Source organism: Henckelia pumila, chromosome 2, assembly GCF_033568475.1.
Source record: "Henckelia pumila isolate YLH828 chromosome 2, ASM3356847v2, whole genome shotgun sequence".
In the NCBI taxonomy this organism is placed as follows: domain Eukaryota; kingdom Viridiplantae; phylum Streptophyta; class Magnoliopsida; order Lamiales; family Gesneriaceae; genus Henckelia; species Henckelia pumila.
The window spans coordinates 135,942,467-135,967,234 of NC_133121.1; the positions used below are offsets into that span (position 1 = coordinate 135,942,467).

The 24,768-nt window shown below is 34.7% G+C and overlaps 3 protein-coding genes across 3 annotated transcripts; 1 reads left to right on the plus strand and 2 right to left on the minus strand.

Annotated features, from left to right (window-relative positions):
* Nucleotides 1-97: 97 nt before the first annotated feature.
* LOC140878483 (putative disease resistance protein RGA3) lies at nucleotides 98-2,218 on the minus strand. The gene has a single exon (XM_073282083.1). The coding sequence runs from the start codon at nucleotides 2,216-2,218 to the stop codon at nucleotides 98-100; it is 2,121 nt and encodes a 706-aa protein (XP_073138184.1).
* A 6,480-nt stretch (nucleotides 2,219-8,698) lies between these two features.
* Nucleotides 8,699-15,487, plus strand: LOC140882233 (putative disease resistance RPP13-like protein 1). The gene is made up of 3 exons (XM_073288095.1): nucleotides 8,699-10,039; nucleotides 10,337-12,153; nucleotides 15,245-15,487. The coding sequence occupies exons 1-2, from the start codon at nucleotides 8,975-8,977 to the stop codon at nucleotides 12,107-12,109; spliced, it is 2,838 nt and encodes a 945-aa protein (XP_073144196.1). The 5' UTR covers nucleotides 8,699-8,974; the 3' UTR covers nucleotides 12,110-12,153; nucleotides 15,245-15,487.
* A 4,021-nt stretch (nucleotides 15,488-19,508) lies between these two features.
* On the minus strand, nucleotides 19,509-22,220 carry LOC140878484 (putative disease resistance RPP13-like protein 1). Its single transcript, XM_073282084.1, has one exon. The coding sequence runs from the start codon at nucleotides 22,218-22,220 to the stop codon at nucleotides 19,509-19,511; it is 2,712 nt and encodes a 903-aa protein (XP_073138185.1).
* Between the last annotated feature and the right edge of the window lie 2,548 nt (nucleotides 22,221-24,768).

A 24,768-nucleotide genomic window follows, 5' to 3' on the forward strand; every position in this document is an offset into this window, starting at 1 on the left:
CAAATCCACCCATTGTAGCTCGAGATTGTCCAAGAACAGCTTCTCGTGCAGCTTGGCCTCAATGGCGTCTGCAACATCTGTGACTTGATCCATGTTTTTAATGCAGAGTGAGTGATCCCCTCAGTGAATTCATATTGCTTATTTGTGCGATACCATTTTCCTTTTTGTCTCCGACTATGAACGCAGAAAGAGCTTGGAGTTCAGTTAGCCTTCCAAAATTTGGTGGCATATGGACAAGCTGTTCTTTTATATCCAAATCCAGATGTCGTAATTTGGAGAGATTTTTTGTGTCTTCAGGCAATGCTGTAATTCGAGTGCAATTTTTGAGTTTCAGCGTTTGTAAAACCAAAAGATGACATATGGAGTTTGGTACTCTTGAAATCTTGTTTTCTGAGAGATTAAGATATCGAAGAAACTTCAAGGGCTTAGAAGAACTGATGGTGAATTCACTAAGGCCAATTCGAGTCAGATCCAACACCCGCAAAGATCGCAAATGGGAGAAAAAATCATTATCTAGCAGTCCCCCATCAGCACCATTCTTATTGATCATCAAAAATGTCCTCAACCTTTCATTTTTCTCCGAGGCCTTCAGATGTATTGGATTCAAACTATCTCGAAGCATCGACAAGTGACAAGTATTTCCAAATAAAGGGTAGTCATCTGACATGTCAATGACTTGGAAGCATATATCACTAGAAACCATTTGTGACATGTCATGGATGAGATCATGCATTTTGTAGACAGTTTCATTCCTTGCATTTGTATCTTGTTCGAAGAACGACCTCAAATAAAGATCATCGAAATACTTGCTTCCTATGTCTTCCAATCTCATTCCTTCTATGGGTCGGATGAACCCCTCTGCCATCCACAAAAGAACGAGTTCCTCAACTTCAAACTCGTGATTTTTGGGAAAAAGAGAACAATATGCAAAACATTTTTGTAGCGGCGGGGGAAGATGGAGAAAACTAAGCATCAAAGCCGGGAATATTTTGTCTTCTGGCAAGTTCCACAGCTTACTGTTCAGTATACAAAGCCACTGGTCTTCGCTGGATCCTGAATTTGACAATAAACTTCCCAATGTCTTGGCAGCCAAAGGCAAACCTTTGCATTTTTTCGCAATCTCTTTGCCGATAGATTTCAAATTCTCTTGTTCCTCTACGGAGAATAACATTCTCCGTTTCATCAAATCCCAACAGTGCTTGTCCGATAAATGTTGGAGAGAATGTGTTTTATAAGATCTAACAGATGATGAAACTTTGGCACTTCTTGTGGTCACAATTATTTTACTTCCTTTGGCACCATATCTTAAAGGAAGGTAAAATTCGTCCCAATCATCGTTATTTTCAGTCCAACAATCGTCCAAGACAAGCAAAAATTTAAACCCCCTAATTGACTCTTGAAGAAGGACTTGAACAGAATTCAAGTCGGACAAAGTGCAACTATTCCCTGTCAAAGCTTCTATCATATATTTTGTGATCTTAATCAAATCAAAGTTCATCGAAACAGTGACCCACATTTTCTTCTGAAAATTGGAGTTTACCAAATCATCATTGTAAACCAATTTCGCAAGGGTTGTCTTACCGATTCCAGCCATCCCCACTAGCGACATTACCGAAAAGTTACCCATTTCTGGTTCATTTGCGAGCAAATTGATAACACAAGCTAGTTGTTCAGCTTCCCTCCCAATAACATTATTCTCATCGATCAGTGAACTAGTGGATATAAAGTCATGTATAGGCGACACAATGCTGAATCTATTTTTCATGCTTTCAATCATCAGTAGTCTCTCCATTTCTTTAGCAAGAAGTTCCAACTTCTTGTACAATACATTTATGTCATGAGGTAGCGTCAAAGTAGTTGATGAAAGAACAATTTTACGAACCTCGTCTCTTTCAGCGGTTCCCACAGAACCGAAGGTGGAGAGATGTAACGAGATGTCATCTAGAAGAGCATCGGCATCGTAAGAAAGTTTTTTGATATCTTCGAACCATGTTTTCCAAGCATTGCTTCCTCTCGTAAACCTCAACGGACTACACTCCACGCTATCTACCAAATCTTGAACCATGAACATAGTTCTTTGCAACTTTCGGAGCTCATCATCAACACCCAATATCAGTTTTATTTCATTCCACGCGTACGACCCGAATGATGCCAACCTCTCCAATGCGAACGCAAATGGAGCCGACCCAATGCAAGCCGTTAAAAGCTCAGCAGCCATATTCTTGGTCAAAAAATCAAGAAGGGAGTTTTGCCACCATGGAGTTCCCGATCGAAGGGGAGTTTTGCCAATGGAGGAATTTTTGCCCGATGGTGTAGGTACTTTAGAAATTATAAATCTTTCTTCACTCTTTAGCAGCCATATCTTTAATTTTCTTGACCCAAATATGCCACAATGGAGTTGCCGATGAACAGTATTGCAGTTTTGCTTATGGAGGGAGTTCGAGTTTTGCCCAAGGTACTGTACGGACTATTCAAATTAGATAACTTTTTATTATTAGTGGCTTAACAACAAAATTTAATATTATCCCAAGTTTTACTTTGCATATATAGAAATATTTGACAATTACTTTTACAAAAAATATAAATTATTGAGATGTAAAAAAAAAATTGATTGTGAACACGTTGTTATTCGAGTGGACAATGGATCCATGAGATCCACCTATCCGGGTGGTCAACCCATCCGAGCAGACGACTTACAGACGATTTTGGTTGGGAATAAATCTAGCAAGCGAACTAGATCAAATTATAGTAAATTAATAATATTTAAATACTAGGATATAAATTATTTTAATTTAATCCAGACTAAATAAAATAAGTGATTTTTTTATGAATAGTTAAACTAATTGAGATAAAGGAAATTATTCTAAAGCAAATATCTTAAATATTAAACGGCGGTTTAAGTTCAAGACAAATTCAAATTTCAAGAAAATGACTGAGAACACAACGGTATCAAACATCAAATTATTTATAAGTATTGGACTTAATTAAGAAATAATTGTCTAAAATAACGACGAAATTTCTTATATTAAATTTTAATATATTTCTAGAATTAATAATTTCATTTACAAATGACAATCCAATTATTTTTAATTGAATATAATTTAAACAAAAAACTCACTTAACAACTATAGAATTTCAAATTTTTTCCTAAAATCGTACGCTGAAACTAGGTATTATTTCTAGTCGGCTTAACCATATATTTCTCAATATTTATTTTTTAACCTATTTTCATTCTATTATCTTTCGAGTCAAGATCTAAAACATGATATTAATTGGTCAGATTAAAAGCAAGAAATCTATGCGAATATTAATCAAGAGCATAAAATAGAACAAAACATTAACTAATCCAATACATGGACAAAAATTAATAGTTTGGCACTATCGTAGCACCAGCAAAAACACGACCGCTCCATAAAATAAAAACAATAAAAAATTTAACGTTTTAATTAACGGTCACAAAGAAATATAAGAAGAATGAGAAAATCTCAGTGGTGGCGCATGAAGTGCGTCTTCTTTCCTTTGCCAATCTCAGTGATGGCGTGTGAAGTGCACCTTCTTCCCTTGCTCCAAGCCCAAGCCGTAATCTTGAGAAAATGTCAAATTCCTCCCAGGTTGTGCCAATGATTTTTTTTTAATATTCCATTATAAAAAAAACCATCAAAATTTCTTTTTAGCCCAAAAGAAAGTTTCAAAGTTTTTCGAAATTCCGCGTGTAAAGATGGAATTTTATGTGGAAAGGCATAGGCTCTCTGTTTAAAGATGGAACCCACGTACATGGTCCTGACGTGGGTCCGTGCACTAAATTTATGCAATTTTTCGAGAATGTTTTTACAATGGTGCATGGACCATGGTCCAGACGCGACACAGGGTTTGGACACCTATTTTCTTAAAATCTTTTGCATTCTTCTTTAAGATTTTTCCTCATTTTTCGGATGAATTCCGACATGGTATTATATAGTTTGACTTTATTTTTAGTTGTCAAGACTTTATCCTGTGTGAAAACATTCAACCAATTGTTGAGTATGCTTGTTCTATGATTGAATGTTTTATGTAGCATTAATTATTTGTGTATTTATTATGTCGCGAATATTATGTTGCATACATTAACACGTTAAGCCTTTATCATTGATATAACCAGTAGAGGGGTCGCTCATCCTCGTTATATTTTGTGGATGAATACCATATTTTTGGATCCGGTTATGCCCACGTTGTATGGTATGGGAGTACCTCCTGATGCGATGACCTATTGTGCTACATACCATGACACCTTTGACTGAGCAATATTCTACTTGGATAGGTTTCCTGGTACCTTCCACTTGTATTTGCATTCATAGCACCTGTATACTCTTACATTCCTATTGAGAATTATTTGCTCACGTCCATGGTATTTCTTTGGACACCCCATTTCACGGGGCAGGACTTAGGTTGGACGGATCGGGTGGTAGCGATCGTTGAGTTGCAAGGTGGATTTTATCGTTTCAAGTTTTCTGTATAGAGACTTTAGGATTATGTTTTTGATGGAGTTGTATTTGATTCTTGATATATTTATTTGGGAACCGATTTTTCTTTCGGTAGTATTTGAGTATTTAAGGTTCCCTTTGTTTCTTTTGATTATCTTGTTTAGGTTAATTGAATGCTTAAGCTTTGGTTTGTTAGTAATTCCGGGATGAGTCACTAAATTTATGGTATCAAAGCATGCATTGATAATTGGTGATGAGTTATGACCCAATTTAAATTTCTCCCGGGCCTAAGCCTAGTCACTTAATCCATTCGGGTCTCATATTATTTAGTTATTTATTTGGACACTTTATCAAGGCCTATAAATTTCTAAAAGCCCATAAAAGTCTCAAACCTATGAAACTCTCTTGCTATCTATAAATAGCTCAAGTCCTCTCATTGTTAAGGTACGTTCTCGATAGTCGCATGCTCTAGTTCTCTATAATTTTTATTGGGCAAATATTGACTTGAGTATCGGAGTGTATTCGCAGGGCAACCCCCGGCGCTACTCACTTTGCTTTGTGATTCAGGTAACAACCCACGAAATTTGGTTTTTGGAACAGTTCGAGATTAATCCGGCTATTCAGATCTCCAAAAGCTACCCATATTTTCTCTAATCGGGTAATATATTTTTTTTGCTACATCAGCTTGGCGCCGTCTGTGGGAAATTGCATACTCCACCACAAACATCTCAAGGAAATAATCGCAATGGAGACCTACCTCCAATCTCAAAACCACAGTCTGGATTTAGTTTCACGCAGGATACGTTGACAACCTTAATGGAAGAAACAACCGCATGTGCAGCAACTGAAGCGATCGCTCAGTTCGTGGAATCCCATCAACGCTGAAGCACCGACAAGAGAGATCATATAAGAGGGCTCTCATTTCATGATCCCGGTAACAAACCCAAATAAAACTAAGTCTAAAGTGAATGACAAATATCATGAGGGGAGCGAAAAAAATACTACTCCTAAAGAGGGGGAAGCAAGTGCTCACACAGTTCACGACGTCTCTGACAAAAACAAAACCACTAATCGAACCCGTGGAGATGAATCTCACACATATATAACTGGAGATAATTCTTTGGCAATCTTGCCTATACGTCGGAGCCCGTTCACTAACGCCATTTTATCTGAAGCATTTCCTAAAGGAGTCAAAATCCCTAACCTACTTGAGTTTGATGGAACTAGTGATCCTCAAGATCATATTGACAAAATCTACGCGAAAGCAGATTTGTATGACATCACAGATGTTGCTTATTGTAAGATATTCCGAACAATGTTATCATGGCGAGCTCTCAAATTAGAAAACTTTTTATTATTAGTGGAGTCTTATTTACCCTACCTATCCATACATTACCTCATGATAGATTTAAGGATTATCATTTATTAATACCTGCAGGGTCCACTAAAAAATAATGAACCCTACATTTATTGATAAATATCAACCATTAGATGCATGTTAAGGTAGTGCCAGTATAGGTAGGATTTATATAATTATATATAAAATAACAACAAAATTTAATATTATTTATATTTTTATCCCAATGCATATATAAAATATTTGACAATTACTTTTACAAAAATATAAATTACTAGGATGTAAAAAATCTGATTTTGATGTGGTTAGAAAACCTGAAGAATTCAAGTGATCGATCGATCTGGGTGAACACGTTGTTATTCGAGTGGATAGTCGATCCATGAGATCAACCTATCCGGGGGGTCAACCCATCCTAGTAGACGAATTATCGACGATTTTGGTTGAGAATAAATATATCAAGTTAACTAGGTCAAGTTATAGTAAATGGATGATGAGTTTAACAATCGATCTACAGACTAATATTTAAATACTATGAGATAAATTAATTAATTTAATCTAGACTAAATAAAAGAAGTGATATTTTTTGTGAATAATTAAACTAATTAAGATAAACAAACTTATTTTAAAGAAAATATCTTAAATATTAAACGACGGTTTACATTCAAGACAAATTCAAATTTTAAAAAATGAATGAAAACACATAACGGTATCAAACATCACCGCTTAAGCTTTTATAATAAATATTTTTTTTATGATTTTATAAATAAATAAACTAGGTTTAAAATTTAGATGTTGACCTTCTAATTATTTTTTAAAATAATAATTATGTTCTAAAAGATACAATAACTTGGATTTTTTTGTATTTTTTCTTCATCGCCGAAACTGGAAGGAGCAACAAGATTTTCCTTATTTGCAGTGTTCTAAAAAGCACGCTTAAGCGATAATTAAGCGTGATAAACGTGAAACATACCTAAAAAGCTCTGCTTTGGAGAAAAGCGGAACAAAAACAGTCAACCATAGTTGAGAGCGATAAAAAAATATTAGTGTGTTACTTTTTAAAAGAACGAAAATATGTTTTAAATATATTTTTAATTTTTTAGCTAATTTTGTTAATTTAGGTGGAACTTATTTATGTCATATGATTATTAATAGGTGCTAAATGAGCGACACTTAGTGCCAAATAAATAAAAAAAATCGAGGTTACAGTTGAGAACGATATAAATGAATGTTTGTTTGTTATTTTTTAAAAGAACAAAACTATGTTACATTTAATACATTAAATTAACATATTTTAGATTTTATTAAATTATTTAGATTAAAAAAAAATTTAAGCGTAAAAAAAATATTTTTTTATTAGTTAGTTGTAATTATCTCAAACCAATAAGCAGATAAAACATGAAAGCATAAAAAATACTTATTATAAAAAAACTTAGAGGTCAACTTCTAAATTTCAAAACATGATAACATACCGGACAAAAACCAAAAAAACAAACCAACTTACAGGACCAAAGCCAACATAAGCCAACATATAGGTCTAAATCCAAAACAAAAACTGAGTTACATGATATTTTTCAAAACAAGCCAACATACAGGACCAAAACAAAAAAGAAGCCAACATACAGGACCAAAATGCTAATTTTCCCGTATGGACTATTCAAATTAGATAACTTTTTTATTATTAGTGGAGTCTTATTTACCCACCAAAAGCTTAACAACAAAATTTAATATTATCCCAACTTTTACTATGCATATATAAAATATTTGACAATTACTTTTACAAAAAAATATAAATTATTGGGATGCAAAAAAAATTGATTGTGAACACGTTGTTATTCGAGTGGACAATGGATCCATGAGATCCACCTATCCGGGTGGTCAACCCATCCGAGTAGACGAATTACAGATGATTTTGGTTGGGAATAAATCTAGCAAGCGAACTAGATCAAATTATAGTAAATTGATAATATTTAAATACTAGGATATAAATTATTTAATTAAATCTAGAATAAATAAAATAAGTGATTTTTTTATGAATAATTAAACTAATTGAGATAAACGAAATTATTCTAAAGCAAAGATCTTAAATATTAAACGGCTGTTTAAGTTCAAAACAAATTCAAATTTCAAGAAAATGACCGAGAACACACAACGATATCAAACATCAAATTATTAATAAGTATTGGATTTAATCAAAAAATAATTGTCTAAAGTAACAATGAAATTTCTTATATTAATTTTTAATCTATTTCTAGAATTAATAATTTTATTTACAAATTACAATCCAAGTATTTTTAATTGAATATAATTTAAACAAAAAAACTCACTTAACAGCTATAGAATTTCAAATTTTTTCCTAAAATCGCACGCTGAAAATAATGAAACACATAAATATTAAAGATTCATACAACGAGAACCAAAATTACTCCTCTAAACGATAAATTTTCTCAGTTACTCAAGACAAATCATATATAGTGGTCGATTTCAAAAATAGAATACAGGGTTCACCTATTTTCGATTTCTTCGAATTTTTCACAGTGCCCGATTTCTTTTCCTTCCTCAGTCCACGAGCTCCTTCAACTGACTTATCTTTTGAATGTCTGTTTCGTCTCGTCTTCGGTGCCATCTTCTGAGTCGAAAATCTTGTTGCCAAAGATCACTGCTTTTCTGCGAGAAGAATCAGTTGAGTGAGAATGTAAAACTATCAATTGTCTTTATTTTTAGTGTTTTCTTTATTTGAAAATAAAAAATACGGGCACATTTTGATAAATTTGCCAAAACATGGAGATAAAACAAAGAACAAGTTTACCTTTAAAAAAAAATAATGCTTGAACAACAATTTGTTTAAAAAAATAATTTCAAATCAAATACTTACAAATAACGACTTTCCGGCCTCCGCACCAGCCCTTGTCCTCCGACACAAACCCCATACGCCGCCTTCATCGCAGCAGCGAATGTCCGAGAAAACTCATCTCCTCTGGTAGAGAAGATTCAATTTTACCTACAGCAGTCATCGGAAGGTAAAGAATTTGATTCGATTTTGAAATCCACCAGGAAATTCCGGGATATAAACTATTCTTGTCCATAGTCGTTACCCAACTCCACAACTGAGGATTTGGATAGGAACTCTGAACTTACGGATCAATTGGAGCAACAGGAAATGCTGGATTCCATTGAGTACTCTCAAGGATTTGATTGGAATCACGAAAGCTCTATGGTTGGATTCCGGGAAGACTTTTTACAAATTAAAGATTGGCTACTTGGATCAGCATATCATCTTGAAGTCATGACGATTGTTGGGATGACTGGAACCGGTAAGACTACTCTCACAAGAAATTTGTTTGAGCATCCAGCCATTGATCATATTTTCAAAGTTCATGCTTGGGTATCATTATCTCGAACAAATAATGCGCAAAAAATTATCAAGGGTATTCTGGATTCCTTGAGACCTATCGAAGATGAACTGGATGACAAGAGCATTGAACAATTAGCAGATATTCTATACAGAAGTTTAAAGGGTAAGAAGTACTTCATTGTATTGGATGATGTGTGGGATATCCAGGTCTGGGATGACATCAAAAGATCATTTCCTAATGATAATATCAAGAGCCGGATCATTCTGACAACTAGGCTGTTCGAGATGGATCTTGAAGACCGGTTTTCCAAGATTCATCACATGAGTCTTCTTACACCCAAAATGAGCTGGACTCTTTTTTGTATCAAAGTATTTGGGGACGAAAATTGCCCTCAGGAGCTTGAGTATGCTGCAGAAATTATTTTAGGGAATTGTGGAGGGATTCCCCTTGCAATTGTGGTGACTGGTGGCCTTCTCTCCAAAGTTAGGAGGACTAGAGATGACTGGCAGCTTATTGTGAGGTCGATTAAGGCAACCACAACTTCTGAGGAACAATTGAAGGGGATTCTCTCCTTGAGCTACATGTACTTGCCAGATCATCTGAGAGCATGCATCCGTTCCATGATAATCTTTGCAGAAGATTATGAACTCTCAGTCCCCCGAATCATCAGGCTTTGGATTGATGAGGGACTCGTAAATCAGCTTGGTTCTAAAAGTCCTGAAGAAGTGGCTGAGGAGTTTCTGAAAGATCTAATTGATAGAAGTTTCGTAGTGGTTTGCAAACCAAATAGAAAGGGTGATGCTGACTTCTGCAGCGTTTTTGGTATCTGGAAGGACTTCTTCATGGCTAAGAATCCAGATATTCTTCAGGTAATTCGATCTTGCAGCAGTATTGATTCGATCATTTTGAAATAAAATCTTTGTTGAGTAGCATAACCAAGGATCTACAGGGGTTAGATGAAATAGTTCTATTTATGCATCCTTCCCTTTTTCTCAATTTGAATATGACTTTGTCGTATTCATTGACTATAACAGAGTTGCAAAATAATGTTTGGACATTATTGTTTTTAATCAAAAGATCATGTGCTAAAGTACATTCTATTAATTGTTTTTGAATTATACGTGACGGATTTCAGTTTCAATTTTGTTCCCAATATTTTGAGACAGATTTTGCTCTCAACTTCAAATCGAAGCACCACAGTGGAACGAGGTACGGAAAATCTTCCAAGAGGCTATGGTGAAGGTGTTTCCATGATAGTTATGGAAGGACAAAAAGGGGAAATTAAGTGCAAGGAAAATCTAGGAATATCGATGGACGTATTGTTTAACAACAGATACACGAAAGACTGCATTCGATATTGTTCATTATTTTCATCCGCATATGAATTCACCAAGGACATTCTCGTTTTGCAATGGATTGCTCAAGGGGGAACAATAGCAGGAAACAGTGTATTCCTCGAGGAAGCATGCATTCAGTGCTTTGATATATTGTTGAAGCTCAAATACATTGCTCCTGTTGGGTATGTTTATGATGGACTTTATAAAACAAAGTACAAAGTTGGTGATGAGATGAATGAATTCCTTCAAAATCACCCCGTAGGATCTCGGGTTGCGAAAGAATTGGATAGTAGCCATGTGAATGTCAATGTGTCTAAACTCGAACATTTGTCCTTGTCCTTTAAGTTCATCGACCAAATCAATTTTGGGATCATAAAAAAGTTGAGCCATCTTCATACTCTCATAATTCATGGTTGCCGTAGTTCTGTTGTTAAATACTTACCTTCTGATTTGTTTCTGGAGCTAAAGGCATTAAGGATGTTAAATTTCAGTGGTTCTCATGTCAATCACTTGCCGAGCTCTATTGAAAATTCAAAGGCGTTGCGATTTCTTGATATGTCCGAGACATCAATTACATATTTGCCTGAGAAAATGTGCAATCTCATCAATCTGCAGACCTTAAAACTTGACAAATGTAAGTCCCTCGCTCAACTGCCTAATCGTACGAAAGAATTGATTAACCTGCGCCATTTGATTCTTGATGTTGCTGGCCAGTTGGACTCAATGCCAGAAGGTATGGGAAATCTGTCAGAGTTACGCACTTTAAGGACATTTTTGGTTGGCAAAGAAGATGGTCATAACATAAATGAATTGAAACACATGAACAAATTGAATGGATCACTTCGGATTTCGAATCTTGAAAATGTTAAATCTCCTGTTAAGGCTGCAGATGCTTCTCTTTGCCGCAAACAAGACCTCAAGAAAATAGAATTTTGGTGGGCGGATCTTCGATATGAGAAGAATTCAATTGAAGAGGAAATACTAGCATGTCTTGAACCAGCTTTGGGCATCCAAGAGATAGAAGTACGCTATTATAATGGTGGAAGTTTCCCGAGTTGGATAAGCAAACCGTCTTTTAATGAATTGGTTAGTATAAGCCTCTACGAGTGTAGATATTGTGACAACCTTCCATCTCTTGGACAATTGCCATCTCTAAAGGTTCTCAGCGTTGATGGAATGAATGAGGTGCTAGAAATCAACAACCTCTTTTGTGGTGAACAAACCGATAAGAATCAACCCTCGTTTCCTATGCTCGAGAAACTGTCATTTTATGCCATGCCCAAATTGGAAAAATGGACAGAAATAAGAATCGGTGATTTTCCCAATCTCTTGGATCTCATTATCGAATCGTGTCAGAAATTCAAGTGCCTTCCTTTTTTGTCACATTTGAACTCTCTTAAGTGTGTGCAATTGCGCTATTGTCCTGAACTTTCATGTTTGCCTGATGGTGGATTTCCATCCACCCTTGAAACATTAATGGTCCAAGATTGTCCCAAATTAGAAGGACGTTGCAGCAAAGATAAAGGTGAAGATTGGTGCAAGATTGCTCATGTGCCTGCTGTTTATATCGATGCCGTGGTGAAGGTGAAGCGAAATAGTTGAGATTGCATTTTGAGATCTCTCTCAGGTCTTTTCCGGGGTCAAAGGTAATTTATATTTCGCCATACCTTTACTTTCTCAGTTTCTCAAATTTTGTTGGCTTTTTTTTTTAATGATTCTTAGGAATGTGCTTTCATTTAGCTGAAATTAGTATCAAAGATGGTGTCTAAGAGATGCATCAAATATAGAATTGGCTAGAGTAAAGTGATAGGCTTGAAGTGAAGCATTCACTCTAAATCTTGATGTCACTCACCAATTAGGGAATCATTATTTGCAGTTAAGAAAGCAATCAACAGAATAAATTGTGTGCCTGTTTCTGTACTGCCTGCCTCGTGGTCTGGTTAAAAGAAAGCTCAGAATACTTTAGTTTGATTGACAGTGGTGTTGGTTTTATGAATTGTACAGATTATTGGTGCTTCTTGAAAAAGAGTTGCTTAGAAGAGTTGTACTAAGCGCAAAACCACTTGAACTTCATTGTCATAGCTTTTGTGGTTTCAGTTACTTAGACTTAAATTAGTCACGAGACATGTTTTATTTCCAGCATGGAATTGATTTCACAATATTTCATTGTATGTATTGTAGAAAAATCTATTTGAGCTGTGGAATTGTGCTTATCAATGGAATATGTTCTCTCCATCTCAAATATGGAGTAAACAATTTAGTTGATATATTTTAAAATTATTTTAATGATGTTAAATTATGTACTTAAAATAAGATCAAATAGTATTTAGTTTTCTAAGAATAATCAATATAATCATTAGTGCTTCAAAAATCAGCCTAGGTGACGCCTAAGCACTAGGCCGAGTGATAGCACGGAAAATGTGCTAGTCGGCCAGCCTAGGCATCATCTACTCCAGATGCAAATAACACAACATTTGAGAAGTAGAGTAAATTTGTGGTATTCTATGAACTGTGTAATTTTGAACTCATTTTTTAAATTTGATGTTATTGTGTTGGACTTATAATTTGTGATTTATTATGTTGAAACCTGTGGTATCCGCCTTGGCGGCCTAGGCACTAGGAGCTGGTCTGACGCACGATTAATGTCTAGCAAATTATAGAACCTTTATAATCACTTGATCATGGGAAGATAGCTCGGCATAGGCTTTAGCAATTCCATTTTAACAAAGCCTGTGGGCCAATCTAATTCTTATTTTGGGTGAGAAACTAGAACTTTGGGCATCGATTTCATTCCCAGAATTCATAATAATAACAGCTCAAGCACATTGGAGAGCTGAAAAGAAGTTTATTAGTCCTCTCGCCTCTTATTTTAATCACATTAATTAACTGCGATTGATGAAGACTTATGAAGTCGTTTTCTGATAATTCACTATACTAATTTCGTAATTATAATAATTTAAGCAATTTCATGGTTTCAGTGGTTAAAAATACCTATTTAAATGCTTCTTCACTATTTGAATGTTGGACTATTACGGGCGATAAGATACTCTGTTTGTTAAATGCAATTATTATAATCGAGCTATTTTATTTTATTACCATAACTTTCAAATGCTAGAAAACGAAATTTATTAAAAATATAAGTCGGTCAGTCAAGATATTAAGCTGGAAAACGAATAAGTTTGATGATGTATTGTGGCAAGGTAACTTTGTAACTCATATTTTTTATTTCTTCCCTCAAATGCTTGTTAGAGTTAACTACTGCGACCTTTGACTTTTTTGATAGGAAATGGAATGACTCAACTATTTAAGATTTCACTAATATATTCAGCTGCCTAATATATAAGACTGCATTAATTATATTAAAATTACATAGCTGGAATTTGTTCTTATGAAAATTGTCAATTAAAAGGAAGAGCAGTGGAATTTCTGTAAATTCTGTATTGCTATTGTGGGGTGTAGAAATGGTGTATAATGTAGTAGGCTATGGAAACATAAAATACAAGTATATGGCTATCGTCTAGCATATTACATTATTAGATTTTTTGACATTGGGGTGGAGGTGTTTATCCTTTATTGGGGCACTGGTGCCATAAAGCCAAGAGGTCTGTGGCGCATATTATATATTTATATTTATACTAGCCTCTATGCACACATTTTGTGTGTGTAAGATAATCATATGAATATTATGTATTGTGTATAATTTGTTGTTTAAATTCTTGATACTGATTTTTTTCCCCTTTTTTTAATGTCAAATTTAAGAACAAATTGTAGGTATTAACTATTAAAGTGAAATGTGTGAAGGGTAAGTTTGAGATTAGGAAAAAGGCGTCCCCAAAAGTTAGTTATATTAGGGCATCTTGTTTTACTAAAAGTGTAGATATGAATTCCAAAGCTAGAATTTCAGTCCTAAATACTTCAACCCTTAACTTAGGTTCTAAAATAAAATGTCAATTAACTAAAAGTTAACATTTCTATTCCCAAAACCATCTCTCGAATGACTTTCTCGAATTTTTTGTAAACGTCTGTATGATTTCCTAATATTTATACCAAAAGAAATTGTAAAATCTACTTATTGAAATTTTGGGGCATTACAATAATCTACATCTATCTAAAGTTTTATGGCTAATTGCCTTCATTAATGGTATTACTTTATGGTTTTGTGTTAGTTGCATTTATTCTTGGGTGCATTAGTCTCTTTCTCTTTGATTCTGTCTTTATTTCTTTATTTCCTCTGTTTGTGGAGTTTGTTCTGCTTACGTTTTCTTGTCTAAGGTAAGATTCTTGTGATTAATTATATGTTGCTACTCTTTTAATAACAGATTTCCTGCCACTGTCTGGTGGCTGGTTTACTAGTAGTCTATCTAAAGCTTTATGGTTATGTGCCTTGATTAATGTTTGTGGGTTTTTGTGTTGATTGCATTTTATTCTTCGGTTCATTAGTTTGCTTATTTATGTCCTCTGTTTATGGAGTTCGTTCTGCTTTGATTTTTCCTCTTCTATGATAAGATTTTTACGATTAGTTAGGTGATGCTACATTTTTTAACAATGGAGTTTCTGTTATGTCGTCGCCTTCCTGGGTATTTTAATTGTTCGTCTGGTGGCTGATTTTTATAGTAGGTCATTGTTGTACTTTGGTCTATCTGAAGTTCTATGGTTATGCGCTTTCATTTATGGTTGTGGGTTTTGGTGTTTGTTGCATTTACTTAACAAACGTGATATAACAATTATTACCGCCAGGTTCATGAAACGAAATGCAAAAAGGAGAAAGAGGCCTGTCTCAAGTTTGGAAGCAATTGATTCCAACGTATTTGCAATTCTAGAACTGGTTATGGCAGGTTTGCAAAATATGTCATCTCTTTTTGCTTGCAGTAATCAGTTGTTCCACTGTGTTGTCCAAATTTATCAGACATTTGTTGTAAGAATATTGTATGGGCAACTCCTTGTCTTGATTTTCAATTAATACTTTCTTGCTTTGATTAATATTTGGTTCTAATTACGATCGTTACTTGGATCCCCTTTCAATCAAAAACTAAAAATAGCAAATAGCTTTTTCAATAATTTCTCTCATGTTGAAAATTTTGAATTTAGAACCAAATCACATATTGGAATTTTGAATCGTTGCAACTGATACAAAATTCTATTTCGCTTCTTCTCAAAATTCTCAGATCTAAATTTATCGAAGTTTCTTTGTACAAAAATATTAATAACCCTGCTGCTTAAAGTATTGTTTTTATTGTTATTATTTTCACATTATGTTCATCGCTGTTAGTAATTAATAATAAATGGTAAACCAGTAGTACTCGGATGCAAATGTTGTTTATTTGTTCATTTGTTTTTTATTTTTCGGCAACGTAAAATGGTAGAATAAAAAAATAGCCTAAAAAATATTTAAAAAGTGACATTTTTATAAATAAAGATTCAACAAAGAGCAATTGATATACATCAGTTTTTATAATGGTGACATCTTCATAATAAATAATAATCCAAGGAGGGGAACACCGAAGGGAACCATTAAACTTAATAATAGTACTAGTCACCATGCAGGCAGTTTGTGATTTATGTGTGTAACATAATCATCTGAATATTATGTATGGGATGAAGAACTCCAAATTCTGAACAATTGGAACAACAGCAACACAATACTTGTGAAATTAGTCGAGGCGAGAGATTCTCTTTATCCGCAAAACGAAATTGCTCGTTATAAGTGCTAAACGTTTGGCGGCAATCGTCTCTAAGATACAATGACTTGCGTACGAGATATAACAGCACAACAAATATCTCGAACATCAACGAACGAAAATATATAGCAACTTTCTTTTGAAGAGTGGGGAAAATATGTAGAGAATCAAAAATCTGACATTAAATGTTATCAGATATCAACGTTATATCTCTGTGTATATAATCAGTCATATGTATATATATATAATCTCAAGTCCAAAGAACATGTCTTTAGGTCTAAGGATGCAACCCATGACAGAAAAAACTCAAACAGAGATGCATATTTTTGGAAAGCAGATGCTCGCTCGAGCGGTAATTTTTTGCCGCTCGAGCGCCAAACACTCTGCCTGGCATGCTTGGCAATCTTTGGATGCTCGTTCGAGCAGTAAGTTTGTGCCGCTCGAGCGGCAAACCTTCTGGCCTGATGAGTCACAAATAAAATAATAATAAATATTATTTTAAATAAATTTTATCCAAAAAAATTAATAGGATCATAAGACCCCATCCCGTCGGCCGCGCGTGTTAGTTGCATCGACTAGCGTTTTGCCCGTTTACAAAACATTCGGTGCTCTAAGGGCCCAATCTCATAATTCAAAGTTGGATTATTTAAGGAGAGAAACACATTGAAATTCTTCTAATTTGGGACAAACTCTTTCTCCTCACAATTCATTCACAATTTTTCCAACATATTATGTATTGCGTATATTTTGTTCTTAAAATTCTTCTTAATTTTTTTTGTTTTGTTTTAAAATAAGTTAAGTTTAAAAAAAAATTATGTGTCAAATATAATGTGTGAAGGACAATTTTGAGATTATAAAATATAACTTCACCGAGAGGTTGTATTAGGCGTGATTATTGCTTTATTTTATTTTATTTTATTTTTTGAAAAGATAAGGCAATAAAAAAATTTAAAAAAAGGCTTTATTAATAGTGTGTGACATCAACAACTAAATGCTATGTTTTTATTACTAAAAAAAAATGCTATGTTTCCAAAATCTGATTGTACCGACCGGTCTATAATTGAGTATTTTTAGAAAAAAAAATAGTGATATATATGATGTTCACTTATTTTTTGGACGAGACTTTAGACTCTGTGCTACTAAACCAGTTTTTTAGAGGTACATAAGTATTGAGCTGAGTACAAATATTTATGTATTGAATTATTATCTGTCATATGATGTATTTTTATCATGTCATGTATGTATGAACATGGTAATCGGAATGCATTCATGGGTAAAAAAATTACTAAATACACATTTATTACTGAAAATCGAAACTTAACTAAGCTAATTTTTTTTGTAAAAAAATCATAATCTAACTTGAAATCAAATGAATGAACGTGCAAGTTCTTGGAGATGAAATGACTCTTTCACTATAATAACTTGGCCAACTTTTTCACTAGAATAGGTTCAAAATTGGTCCCCCACCCTCCTGCTGATAACATACATAAGCACGAGTGTCGAGATTTAGCTATAGAATGTAAGAATTCGACGTGGACATAAAAGCAAAGTTTTAAATGAAACATATGAAACGAGGTAAACTAATAACATATCAAAATAGTGCCAATAAAACGGTGTGTTGATAATTTTTCTGGGTGTAGAAGTTCTTTCTAGCCGTCGAACGGAATTAGCTATACATTAGTCCTCATCTAACTTGTCTAGATTGTGAGCCACCATGTAGGTATGGCTACCTCATTCAATACACGTGACAAATCTACCTTCTAGATTTGTCATGCAGCAACTACAAAAACGTTACATAATAGGCAACAGTTTTTGCATAAAGAGTAAGACTAAATCGTTTATTTCTTCATGGCTTCTTCCCTACAGCTGCCAACACGGTGGTGGAATCAAGGTTCTGATAAACATGATTCTGATCCGATTTCTATATTATTATTTATGCTACAAGGCAATAAAGTTTTTTGGATGATGTACACTAAATTTAGAGGAATACTCCACAGTTGTGTAGCATTGCATAGATCTCATTCTATAGATATTTCCATGAAACACAATCATATGAACGGACAAATAAATATTTATCCCAATGTAATGTAAATCATAACTCATTTCAAATGTTAATATCCTCCATATGTTTGCAGTTTGCATGATACTGAAAATAAAGCCAAGCCCCAGTATTGAATACAAACACATAAATCTGATTTTTTTTTCCTGCAAAATATATGCACCAATGACACATTGTAAATTCAAATGAATGCATGAAACAGTAAATTGAAAATCAAGTGAACGTGCATCCCAAATATCCACCCAAAGTGGAGGGTACAAAATTGAAAGAGAAAAGTTCTATCAAGCATCCATCCACATTTTACTAAGCAAATCAGCAACATTATGTTTATGGGGTTCTTTTAACCAAAGAAAAACTCTGAAATAGAAAGTTCCTCCAAAATTCTTCCCTTGCAAGCCAATCTATTGTTGTCTCCATTTACGTCCCTGCAGGGGAAAAAAACGAGTGTGAATAAAAAATAGAATGTTCCAGAGGAGTGATTTACGTTAGGCACATATGTGATTATGCCTTCTACATTTACATGGAACCTTGGACAGTGCAAAAAATTTTTCTTGTCTGATTGATAGTTAGGATAACAAGAAAAAGCATAAAATCCAGCAGTCAGTAGACAAAAACACATCTTGTGGTCATATTCCAGGTTAAAAAGAAAAAAAACTGATATCTGGTCAACTAAAAAATCTGGAACTAAAATTGATTATCATGGAGGATATCATCAGCCAAGCTATGTGATGGAAGCTCTTTAATGTCCATATAATACCGATATTCAGGATGATCACCACAGACATCAATTACTTATCATCTTTCCCACCATGTTTTCCATAAGAAGTGAACTATTTTTGTTTCAAGAATAACAAAAAATTTGAATGCTTTAGCCCTGTGAAAGAAACTTGAAAGAACTGGTTCCTGTTTTGTGTTCGTAGGATTAGCCTTCCAAAGTACGATTATGGCTTTCATTTGACATTTTAACTAATGTCATTTTAGATGTAAAAGAACAAAGGAGGATATAGACATGTAGTGTTGAAAGTGCTCACAATATTTGAAGGTAAATTGAGAGGGGTTGTGCGTCTATGTAACTCATTCAACCACTGCATCTACTTTCAAGCTGCTTCAATAATCTGTAATCTCCCCTGTACAATAGACAAAACCAACACCATGGTTACTGGTTAGCCAAATTCAATTTTGTTTTAATAGGCATGCCACTTGAATTAAACATGTTGTACCTGAACATAAAACTGATTGTGATGAACCAAGAATTCACTACTCGTTATGGAAGCACCATTGCTAGGTTTGGGCAGTCACTGATATTCAAATTCGGATGGGATCTCAAGTTTATAGGCACATTTGTCAAACTTGGGCAACCATGAATTCTGAAATTTTGAAGGCGAGGCATGCCATCAACTGTATTTGTGAATTCCCAGTTGATCAATTTATCCATGTTTTCTACTTCGAAAGATTCCAATGATGGGAACTTCTCTGTACCATAAAAATTCTCATCGATCAACTCCAAAACAGGCAGATTCGATATACAAAAAAACTCTAGGGAAGGAAGCTGTCCAAGAGGTGGAAGACTATCACAATACTTGAGCCCTGCCAAGTGAATGCGCGTAATTTTGCGACTTGGATCACTGAGCCAAGTTGGATAGAATCTTCCACAATACTTCTTAATGGCCAATTCTTTCAAATTTTGATGAGGCCGAAGATTTGCGAGAACCGAATCCTGTAGATTTTGTGCCTGTTCTAGAGAACCCTGAGAAACATTTCCCAAATCCACCCATTGTAGCTCGAGATTGTCCAAGAACAGCTTCTCGTGCAGCTTGGCCTCAATGGCGTCTGCAACATCTGTGACTTGATCCATGTTTTTAATGCAGAGTGATCCCCTCAGTGAATTCATATTGCTTATTTGTGCGATACCATTTTCCTTTTTGTCTCCGACTATGAACGCAGAAAGAGCTTGGAGTTCAGTTAGCCTTCCAAAATTTGGTGGCATATGGACAAGCTGTTCTTTTATATCCAAATCCAGATGTCGTAATTTGGAGAGATTTTTTGTGTCTTCAGGCAATGCTGTAATTCGAGTGCAATTTTTGAGTTTCAGCGTTTGTAAAACCAAAAGATGACATATGGAGTTTGGTACTCTTGAAATCTTGTTTTCTGAGAGATTAAGATATCGAAGAAACTTCAAGGGCTTAGAAGAACTGATGGTGAATTCACTAAGGCCAATTCGAGTCAGATCCAACACCCGCAAAGATCGCAAATGGGAGAAAAAATCATTATCTAGCAGTCCCCCATCAGCACCATTCTTATTGATCATCAAAAATGTCCTCAACCTTTCATTTTTCTCCGAGGCCTTCAGATGTATTGGATTCAAACTATCTCGAAGCATCGACAAGTGACAAGTATTTCCAAATAAAGGGTAGTCATCTGACATGTCAATGACTTGGAAGCATATATCACTAGAAACCATTTGTGACATGTCATGGATGAGATCATGCATTTTGTAGACAGTTTCATTCCTTGCATTTGTATCTTGTTCGAAGAACGACCTCAAATAAAGATCATCGAAATACTTGCTTCCTATGTCTTCCAATCTCATTCCTTCTATGGGTCGGATGAACCCCTCTGCCATCCACAAAAGAACGAGTTCCTCAACTTCAAACTCGTGATTTTTGGGAAAAAGAGAACAATATGCAAAACATTTTTGTAGCGGCGGGGGAAGATGGAGAAAACTAAGCATCAAAGCCGGGAATATTTTGTCTTCTGGCAAGTTCCACAGCTTACTGTTCAGTATACAAAGCCACTGGTCTTCGCTGGATCCTGAATTTGACAATAAACTTCCCAATGTCTTGGCAGCCAAAGGCAAACCTTTGCATTTTTTCGCAATCTCTTTGCCGATAGATTTCAAATTCTCTTGTTCCTCTACGGAGAATAACATTCTCCGTTTCATCAAATCCCAACAGTGCTTGTCCGATAAATGTTGGAGAGAATGTGTTTTATAAGATCTAACAGATGATGAAACTTTGGCACTTCTTGTGGTCACAATTATTTTACTTCCTTTGGCACCATATCTTAAAGGAAGGTAAAATTCGTCCCAATCATCGTTATTTTCAGTCCAACAATCGTCCAAGACAAGCAAAAATTTAAACCCCCTAATTGACTCTTGAAGAAGGACTTGAACAGAATTCAAGTCGGACAAAGTGCAACTATTCCCTGTCAAAGCTTCTATCATATATTTTGTGATCTTAATCAAATCAAAGTTCATCGAAACAGTGACCCACATTTTCTTCTGAAAATTGGAGTTTACCAAATCATCATTGTAAACCAATTTCGCAAGGGTTGTCTTACCGATTCCAGCCATCCCCACTAGCGACATTACCGAAAAGTTACCCATTTCTGGTTCATTTGCGAGCAAATTGATAACACAAGCTAGTTGTTCAGCTTCCCTCCCAATAACATTATTCTCATCGATCAGTGAACTAGTGGATATAAAGTCATGTATAGGCGACACAATGCTGAATCTATTTTTCATGCTTTCAATCATCAGTAGTCTCTCCATTTCTTTAGCAAGAAGTTCCAACTTCTTGTACAATACATTTATGTCATGAGGTAGCGTCAAAGTAGTTGATGAAAGAACAATTTTACGAACCTCGTCTCTTTCAGCGGTTCCCACAGAACCGAAGGTGGAGAGATGTAACGAGATGTCATCTAGAAGAGCATCGGCATCGTAAGAAAGTTTTTTGATATCTTCGAACCATGTTTTCCAAGCATTGCTTCCTCTCGTAAACCTCAACGGACTACACTCCACGCTATCTACCAAATCTTGAACCATGAACATAGTTCTTTGCAACTTTCGGAGCTCATCATCAACACCCAATATCAGTTTTATTTCATTCCACGCGTACGACCCGAATGATGCCAACCTCTCCAATGCGAACGCAAATGGAGCCGACCCAATGCAAGCCGTTAAAAGCTCAGCAGCCATATTCTTGGTCAAAAAATCAAGAAGGGAGTTTTGCCACCATGGAGTTCCCGATCGAAGGGGAGTTTTGCCAATGGAGGAATTTTTGCCCGATGGTGTAGGTACTTTAGAAATTATAAATCTTTCTTCACTCTTTAGCAGCCATATCTTTAATTTTCTTGACCCAAATATGCCACAATGGAGTTGCCGATGAACAGTATTGCAGTTTTGCTTATGGAGGGAGTTCGAGTTTTGCCCAAGGTACTGTACGGACTATTCAAATTAGATAACTTTTTATTATTAGTGGCTTAACAACAAAATTTAATATTATCCCAAGTTTTACTTTGCATATATAGAAATATTTGACAATTACTTTTACAAAAAATATAAATTATTGAGATGTAAAAAAAAAATTGATTGTGAACACGTTGTTATTCGAGTGGACAATGGATCCATGAGATCCACCTATCCGGGTGGTCAACCCATCCGAGCAGACGACTTACAGACGATTTTGGTTGGGAATAAATCTAGCAAGCGAACTAGATCAAATTATAGTAAATTAATAATATTTAAATACTAGGATATAAATTATTTTAATTTAATCCAGACTAAATAAAATAAGTGATTTTTTTATGAATAATTAAACTAATTGAGATAAAGGAAATTATTCTAAAGCAAATATCTTAAATATTAAACGGCGGTTTAAGTTCAAGACAAATTCAAATTTCAAGAAAATGACTGAGAACACAACGGTATCAAACATCAAATTATTTATAAGTATTGGACTTAATTAAGAAATAATTGTCTAAAATAACGACGAAATTTCTTATATTAAATTTTAATATATTTCTAGAATTAATAATTTCATTTACAAATGACAATCCAATTATTTTTAATTGAATATAATTTAAACAAAAAACTCACTTAACAACTATAGAATTTCAAATTTTTTCCTAAAATCGTACGCTGAAACTAGGTATTATTTCTAGTCGGCTTAACCATATATTTCTCAATATTTATTTTTTAACCTATTTTCATTCTATTATCTTTCGAGTCAAGATCTAAAACATGATATTAATTGGTCAGATTAAAAGCAAGAAATCTATGCGAATATTAATCAAGAGCATAAAATAGAACAAAACATTAACTAATCCAATACATGGACAAAAATTAATAGTTTGGCACTATCGTAGCACCAGCAAAAACACGACCGCTCCATAAAATAAAAACAATAAAAAATTTAACGTTTTAATTAACGGTCACAAAGAAATATAAGAAGAATGAGAAAATCTCAGTGGTGGCGCATGAAGTGCGTCTTCTTTCCTTTGCCAATCTCAGTGATGGCGTGTGAAGTGCACCTTCTTCCCTTGCTCCAAGCCCAAGCCGTAATCTTGAGAAAATGTCAAATTCCTCTCAGGTTGTGCCAATGATTTTTTTTTAATATTCCATTATAAAAAAAACCATCAAAATTTCTTTTTATCCCAAAAGAAAGTTTCAAAGTTTTTCGAAATTCCGCGTGTAAAGATGGAATTTTATGTGAAAAGGCATAGGCTCTCTGTTTAAAGATGGAACCCACGTACATGGTCCTGACGTGGGTCCGTGCACTAAATTTATGCAATTTTTCGAGAATGTTTTTACAATGGTGCATGGACCATGGTCCAGACGCGACACAGGGTTTGGACACCTATTTTCTTAAAATCTTTTGCATTCTTCTTTAAGATTTTTCCTCATTTTTCGGATGAATTCCGACATGGTATTATATAGTTTGACTTTATTTTTAGTTGTCAAGACTTTATCCTGCGTGAAAACATTCAACCAATTGTTGAGTATGCTTGTTCTATGATTGAATGTTTTATGTAGCATTAATTATTTGTGTATTTATTATGTCGCGAATATTATGTTGCATACATTAACACGTTAAGCCTTTATCATTGATATAACCAGTAGAGGGGTCGCTCATCCTCGTTATATTTTGTGGATGAATACCATATTTTTGGATCCGGTTATGCCCACGTTGTATGGTATGGGAGTACCTCCTGATGCGATGACCTATTGTGCTACATACCATGACACCTTTGACTGAGCAATATTCTACTTGGATAGGTTTCCTGGTACCTTCCACTTGTATTTGCATTCATAGCACCTGTATACTCTTACATTCCTATTGGGAATTATTTGCTCACGTCCATGGTATTTCTTTGGACACCCCATTTCACGGGGCAGGACTTAGGTTGGACGGATCGGGTGGTAGCGGTCGTTGAGTTGCAAGGTGGATTTTATCGTTTCAAGTTTTCTGTATAGAGACTTTAGGATTATGTTTTCGATGGAGTTGTATTTGAATCTTGATATATTTATTTGGGAACCGATTTTTCTTTTGGTAGTATTTAGTATTTAAGGTTCCTATTGTTTCTTTTGATTATCTTGTTTAGGTTAATTAAATGCTTAAGCTTTGGTTTGTTAGTAATTCCGGGATGAGTCACTAAATTTATGGTATCAAAGCATGCATTGATAATTGGTGATGAGTTATGACCCAATTTAAATTTCTTCCGGGCCTAAGCCTAGTCACTTAATC

Bases quoted from the DNA above. Each gene is read 5' to 3' on its own strand.
- LOC140878483 (XM_073282083.1), bottom strand. From the start codon at position 2,218: ATGGCTGCTGAGCTTTTAACGGCTTGCATTGGGTCGGCTCCATTTGCG.
- LOC140882233 (XM_073288095.1), top strand. From the start codon at position 8,975: ATGCTGGATTCCATTGAGTACTCTCAAGGATTTGATTGGAATCACGAA. The intron at 10,040-10,336 runs GTAATTCGATCT...ATTTTGAGACAG, and splicing joins AGAATCCAGATATTCTTCAG to ATTTTGCTCTCAACTTCAAA.
- LOC140878484 (XM_073282084.1), bottom strand. From the start codon at position 22,220: ATGGCTGCTGAGCTTTTAACGGCTTGCATTGGGTCGGCTCCATTTGCG.